Source organism: Macrobrachium nipponense, chromosome 42, assembly GCF_015104395.2.
Source record: "Macrobrachium nipponense isolate FS-2020 chromosome 42, ASM1510439v2, whole genome shotgun sequence".
In the NCBI taxonomy this organism is placed as follows: Eukaryota; Metazoa; Arthropoda; class Malacostraca; order Decapoda; family Palaemonidae; genus Macrobrachium; species Macrobrachium nipponense.
In genome coordinates, this window is record NC_061103.1 from 343447 (window position 1) to 350207 (window position 6761).

General features: G+C 48.2%; 1 protein-coding gene across 1 annotated transcript; it reads right to left on the minus strand.

The window, feature by feature from the left end:
- Window positions 1-5012: 5012 nt before the first annotated feature.
- Window positions 5013-5726, minus strand: LOC135213227 (uncharacterized protein K02A2.6-like). The gene has a single exon (XM_064247206.1). The coding sequence runs from the start codon at window positions 5724-5726 to the stop codon at window positions 5013-5015; it is 714 nt and encodes a 237-aa protein (XP_064103276.1).
- Between the last annotated feature and the right edge of the window lie 1035 nt (window positions 5727-6761).

Sequence of the window (6761 nt, forward strand, 5' to 3'; positions counted from 1 at the left end):
GAGAGACTTAGTATTGGAAAAGTTAGTTTGTAGAAAAAAAAGTGTCAACAGTCGCCGATTTTGCTTATGGAATATGAGAGAGCTTTCCCAAAATGCTTATTTCCCATTATAGTGCATCTGCTATCGAGTCTACAGCGCGCTATGCTGAAGGGATGAGTGTGATTCGTCGGGGGGCAGTGGAGGCTAAGCCAAAACATTGCCGAAACAAGCTTGAGTGATGCAGATCTGGCGTCTCATTGGTCAGCAGCAGTCTGTGTGGAGTCAGCAATGCAGGAAGCAGAGCTCTGGGGGGAGAGAAGTTGCTACTTCGAGTGCCGAGTAGCAACTGGTTTAGTACCTAGGCATGTGGTATCCATAGCAATGTGTGGACGGAAACGGAGTGCCCAATCTCCGGGTCTCATGGACTACACACGGACAGAGGAGAATTTGTTTCTTAACAGTTGATAAAATGACAGTAACAAAAGACATAATGTACATACATTGCTTTCGGCCATCTCATAGATTGATCTATGACTGTTAGGAGGTATCTGGTGGCCCCTGATTGTGGCAGAGGCCCTATAATGTCTACGTGAATGTGCCTGAACCATCTTCATGGTTGAGGGAAGTCTCCGATACCTGAATCCATGTGCTGGGTGATCTTGCTTGTTTGGCACAGTATGCAGTTCTTTGCCCGTCTCCAATTGTCCTTATTTATCCCGTGCCACACAAACTTCTCGATCATCAGGTGTGTTGTTGCGCATCCCGATGGATGGGAGAGGCTGTGGATGATGTGGAATACATGCTTCCTTCATGATGCAGGTATTAGGGGGTGGGGGCAGCCTGTACTGGTGTCGCAGAGAGGTGTCACTCCCTGCTCTCCTACTGGCAAGTCCTTCCACTTCATTGCGGTGAGTGCCATGTAGAGCTGGCGTTTCAGGGTCTGCAGCTTGTTCCTTCACCAGGTCCTCGTAGTCAGTGCCCTGGTGGACTGAATTTATTTTAATTACTGACAGGGATTTGGCTACCAGGATCTTCTTCCTGATATGTAGCTGATGGTGCACCTGGATTCGGAGATAGCGGCCAAGTGCCGCTGCTGTCTTGCCGACCACTCATCTCCTGCCTTCATGAAAGCATGTACCAAAGGCTTGTGGTCTGTCAGGATGGTGAAAGGGGTGCTCTCTAGGAGGTATTTGAAATGCCACATGGCCTGTTAGATTGCCAGAAATTCCCCATTGAATGGTCTCCGGCGGCTTCAATTTGAGGCTGAAGGATGCAAGTGGGCGGGGACCTGTCTACTATCTGCTCCAGCACGACTTCACAGGCAATGTTGATGGCGTCAGTGGTAAGTCTCATGGGGGTGGTGGGATCCTAGTAGGCTAAGGTGGTGGCTCTTGTGAGGGCTGCCTTCGTCTGCTCGAGCGCCTTCTGCTGCGGCATTTCCCACATCAGTGTTATCGGTTTCCCCTTCAGCACCTTGGTCAGGGGATATATGATGTGGGAGCTGTCCAGCACGAATCGTCAGCAGTAGTTGACCATGCTGAGGAGCTCCTGCAGGGACTTGATTGTCTTCAGTAGGGAAGTTGTTTACTGCATCTACCTTGGAGGCCAAGGAGCAGACACCCGTCGGGGAGACCTCGTGTCCTAAGAAATCCACATTCTCTACACCGAAGGAATACTTGTTGAATCTGACGATCATTCCGTTCTCCTGAAGGTGTTTCAGCACGACCCAGACATGTCTCAGGTGCTCTTCCGGGGATCTGGAGAAGATCAGAATATCATCCACATAACAGACGCAGAAGGGTAGGTCACCCAGGATGGTGTCCATCAGGCATTGGAATGTGGCCCCAGCATTCCTGAGGCTGAAGGTGAAGTAGGAGAAGGTGTAAGTTTCAAACAGCATGATTATGGCCATCTTCGGGATGTCATTGGGATTGACTGGCACTTGAAAGTAAGATTTAAGTAAATCCATTTTAGTAAATAATTTGGTGCCGTCAAGGGCTCCTGTCAGGTCTTGCATGTTTGGCAGGGGGTAATGGTTAGGCGTTGTCACCAAGCTCAACCAACAATAATCCCCATAGGACCTTCAAGAACCATCAGGCGTCTTCACCATGTGGAGGGGGGACGCCCATGGGCTTGATGCCTTTTTGCAAATACCCATCCTCTCCATTTCTATGAATGCTTGTTTAGCATCCTGGAGCTTCTTGGGCAGCAGGCAGTTGAATCTGGCATGAGTTGGAGGTCCCATGATGGTGATGTGGTGGTAGATGCCGTGCTTGGTGTGTATTCTCGGCACCTGTCGTAGTTCCGGCTTGAAAATATCTGGGAATTCATGCAGGAGGGCGCTGTACTTGGATGATGTGGCAGTATATACAGTGGGCATTCCTGAGCCAGCAGTGAGCAGGTGAGAGTTGCAGGTCACGGTGTCTAGAAGGTGTTTACGTCCGACGTCCAGCAGCAGACCATGTTGTGCGAGAAAGTCGGTGCCCAGTAGGGGGAACCTGACATCTGTGATGACGAAAGGCCACTTGTACTTATGACCCAGAATGGATATTCTGCTGGTCTGGGTACCGTAGCAGCGGATGGGGCTTCCGTTTGCAGCCACTAGTGTGGCCGTGGCGTTGGGCAGGCAGTTGCAGTCCTCCCTCAATGGCGGAAAGACCAACTGCATGGCTCCCGCATCCACCAGCATTTGATGCGCTGAGATTGCATCATGGATGAATAATTCCACTGGTTGGGATTCCCTGTTATGGGTAGCCGCCCTCTGCGATTTTTGGGAATGCACAGGGAGCTCTGGAGTTTCTAGTGTTCTTGCCGAATTGTCTGTGCAAGTAACACCAGGCTGGATTCATCCATGTCCTCTGCTGCTGTGGCGGCGCCCTTTTTCTGTAAATCTCATGCGTATCCCCCTCCCCGACCTTCTCTTCTGTTAGGCTGCAGGTGCTGCGGCATGCTTGGAGGTCTTGGTGGCCTCGTGGAGTTTATGTACCCTCACCTCCTGAGGAAGGCAATGCAGGAATATTTCTCGCAATAGGCTGATCTCCCTTCCTTTGCCAGATTCGTCCAAATCCGGCAGTATCTGGAGACCTTGTAGCTCATCCCGGGTGTCTTTGGGTAACGTGTCCTCCAGGGGATGGTTCATCAGGTCCATGGTGCATTGGGCTCTCTCTGGGACGGTGTAATTTTATTGAATACTTCCTCAGGTGGTGTCGTCATGGTGATATCTGCTTTGGTTTCTACATCCATGACCTTGGCTGCACGGAAATGTATGTCGGCCCTCAGGAACCATGATGCAGTGTTTTGGAGCGAGAATGGTGGTAGCTTCATCACTCGAGATATTGCGGTTTTTGAAGGCGAGAGGGGGATGCAGAGGATCTGTGTGTCCTCAGATTGACTTTCGAGTTTCGTGTCTGGGGTTTTCACTCACACCAAAATACAAATTAAGTGCCATATTTAGTCCGTTAATGGTGTTTGGGGTTTGTCAGAAGTAAAAGCTATATGCCGTGTGGTTCCGCTAATGACTTTCTGAATATGGTCGATGTGGATTGTAAATGGTGGGGCCAAACCATTTGAACACTCCAGAATGTACCTGGGGATGTATGCTGTAATTAGTCCATTAGTGGCGTGGGTGGTTTTCCGAGGAAGGAACTTTCAGAAGCCTAAACTTTGTCGCGCTATGGTTCAGGCTTCTGAAGGTAAGCACGTCCGTAGTGAGTTCATTAATGGCGAAGCCAAAACAGCTTTTACTGTCACTCAGGGATCACCAGTTTGTGAGGTCGCAATGAGATAAAACTGAAGACTACTGGTTTATTACCTGGGCACGCGGTATACATTGCAGTGTGTGGACGGAAACAGAGTGCCTGATCTCCGAGTCTCACGGCCCGCACACAGACAGGAGAATTTATTTTGTTGGGTCTAAGGCTAGGCAAGATCAGGAAATGATACTCAGTGTAGTGTCGTATCTTCATTGCAACTAACTTACAGCAGCTTCATCCTAAGACATCTTACATCTCCCTCCCAAAATATTACGAGGAAGGTAGTATTTTCAAAACCTATCATTGACAATGCATTGGCAACATCAAAAACAGGCAACACGGCAAACGAAATGGTATGGTAAACCATAATCATAATGATTAATGGCAACATTAGGATGACAGAAAAGTAGAGAAAAGAGAGAGAGAGAGAGAGAGACAGACAGCCAGAGAGAGTTCAACATCAATGGCACTAACATATCAAGCGAAACAATCATCACATCAGCATTGCAAAATGTGCACTAACAATGAGTTGTGAATGCAATGAACATCGTAGATGCTACCACAAGGGAACAACACATGGTACAACACAATGCCAACATGAAATCTCACACAGAAGATTATCATTTTGCAAATATGAAATCAAGGTACATCTAAATGTTGTAAAAAAAATACTTTCATTTTGTAAACACAGAATCAAAGCATGGTTAATTATACATAATCGTTCATCCAGGCAGGGGCCTCTCTCTTCCTTGTAGGCCATACCTTTGGCATTGATGGGAGAGACTTAGGCTCATGAGCCACTTCATCATTGGTAGGAGTGGCTCCTGTTGCCTCACTGGCGAACGGTTTAATGACCTTGAGGTGTCTTCTGTTTCTTATCGACGAACGCCCACTGCCATCAAGTCTTAATGTGTACTGTCTATGAGGTCATTGCTCGACTATAATTCCCAGCCTGTCCCAGGCCTTAGTCATCTGGTTCTGAACTGTAACATGTGTGCCTGGCTGTATGGGTGTGAGCCTCCTGTCGGTGCCGCTTTCAATTATCTTCTCATTTCTTTCTGCTACTTGACATTCTCTTTTTCTAAAGGATTTTCCCCAGTGGCAGTCTACCATATATGTAGTTGAGTTTTGCCGTTGGTATACCATCGCGTAGCTGTCTCCCAGTTGCCAGTTGTGCCAGAGATTTATTTATACCCCTCAAGGGCGTGTTCAGGTACTGTAACATGGCCAATGACACCTTGTCATTATTGAGGCTCCCAGTCCCACTGATACTTGTTCTAATTATCCTCTTTGTGGACTTAACCACAGCCTCGGCCCTCCCATTTGACTGTGGGTAGTGGGCAGATGATGGGCGTATGTCAACTCTCCATCAGGTGCTCCCCATTGAGCTAAGTAATTCCTGAGTTTTGTCATGACCTTTGCAGATGAGGTGCCATTAGGGAAGTGGGCTATTTCTAGCCAGCCTGTAAGCCTGTCGCAGTATGCCATGTACGTGAGTCCTTCAAGCTGAAACAGGTCCATGACAGTCTGTTGGAATGGATACTCTGGGGCAGGGGTCATCTTCATGACTTCGGCAGGCAGTGATGGTGAGTGGGCGTCACGTGATGTACACTGTGAACGATGACGCCGGAGCTCACCCTCGATGCCCGGCCAATAGACTGAATGTCTCGCTCTTCTCAACATTATATCTAGGCCTTGATGTCCAGTATGAAGGTTGGCGGTTACCTGATGGTGGAGCCCTCCAGGGATGACAAGGTGGATGCAGCTGTCATTGAAACAGTATGTGACCAGGTTGCCAGATGTAGATAAACATTCCCTGACGCCGTAGAAGGGCCTCAAACATGCAATTTCTTGGGATTTCTTCGGGTTCCAGTCCCCTGCAGTCACTCTAGCAACTAGTAGCTGACATGCTGGGTCGTTCAGGGCAGCCTCTTCAACAATTTTCTCATCTATGGTGTACTGCTCCTGCAGGTTTTCTGTAATTGCTGACACCATAGCAATCATTAATTCTTTGTTGAAGCTCTCATCCTGTCTATCTGGCGTGGTCCTCGGGCAGGAAATCGAGAGAGAAAGTCAGCAGCAAGATTTCTCTTGCCTGGTAGTTATTTAACATGGAAATTATACAATAATGTTTTCTCCTTCAATCTAAACAGTCTGGGGTTGGTAATATCGTCGAGACGTCTATTGCCTAGTAACTTGACTAAAAGGCGTTGATCTGAGACAATTGTCAAGTTTGTGGAGCCCAATAAGAACAGCCACACCTTTTTTAAACATCAGGCCACTGCAAGGGCTTCCCCTTCCACCGCTGCATACCAGACCCGGCGGGCGGGAGGAAATGACTGCCACAAAGTGCTACTCTCCAACAATCTCTACAGCAGAAGGGGGTTTCGACAAGGTACAGCTGCAATATTGTTGGAGGATGACGAATCCCACGCCCTCTTTACTCCAGTCAGTGACTGCAACAGTTGGTCATAGCTTGTCGTAGTAGCTGAGACCATCCTTGGCTAACTTGCAGACGGTGCCTTGCACTTGACGAAACTTCTCCTGAAGGTGCTCATCCCAATAGACCTGTTTGCCTGAGGGCTTCTTCAGTAGGTCTCTAAAGTGGGTCATGATGGGTGCTGTTGTCAGGAAGGGGGCCAGCTGATTGACGAAACCATACCATGACGTGATGTCAGATATTGTGGGCTTTTGTGGCATCGAAAAACTTCTGATGGCAGATAGACAATCTTCTGAAGGCTTGTAAGAGTCCCAACCAATGTCAAACCTGACGAATTTCACTTCTTTCTTGCAGTGCTTGAATTTTTCTGGTTTTAAGGTGATGCCTTTATATGCACAGACTGCAAGGAAGCCATACACATGCCAAAAGGCCCCCTCCATGCTTGAATCATAGAGAAGTGTGTCGTCCACACACTTGAACTTCCCAAGTACTTCAATGGCATCATCGAAACGACGTGTATATGTGTCAGAGGCAGAACAATGCCCCATTGGTGTCCTTTGGTATTGATACCTGCCCCAAGGTGTGATGAA

What these genes read in the sequence shown, in the direction of transcription:
- LOC135213227 (XM_064247206.1), bottom strand. Translation starts at nt 5,726, where the DNA reads ATGGTGTCAGCAATTACAGAAAACCTGCAGGAGCAGTACACCATAGAT.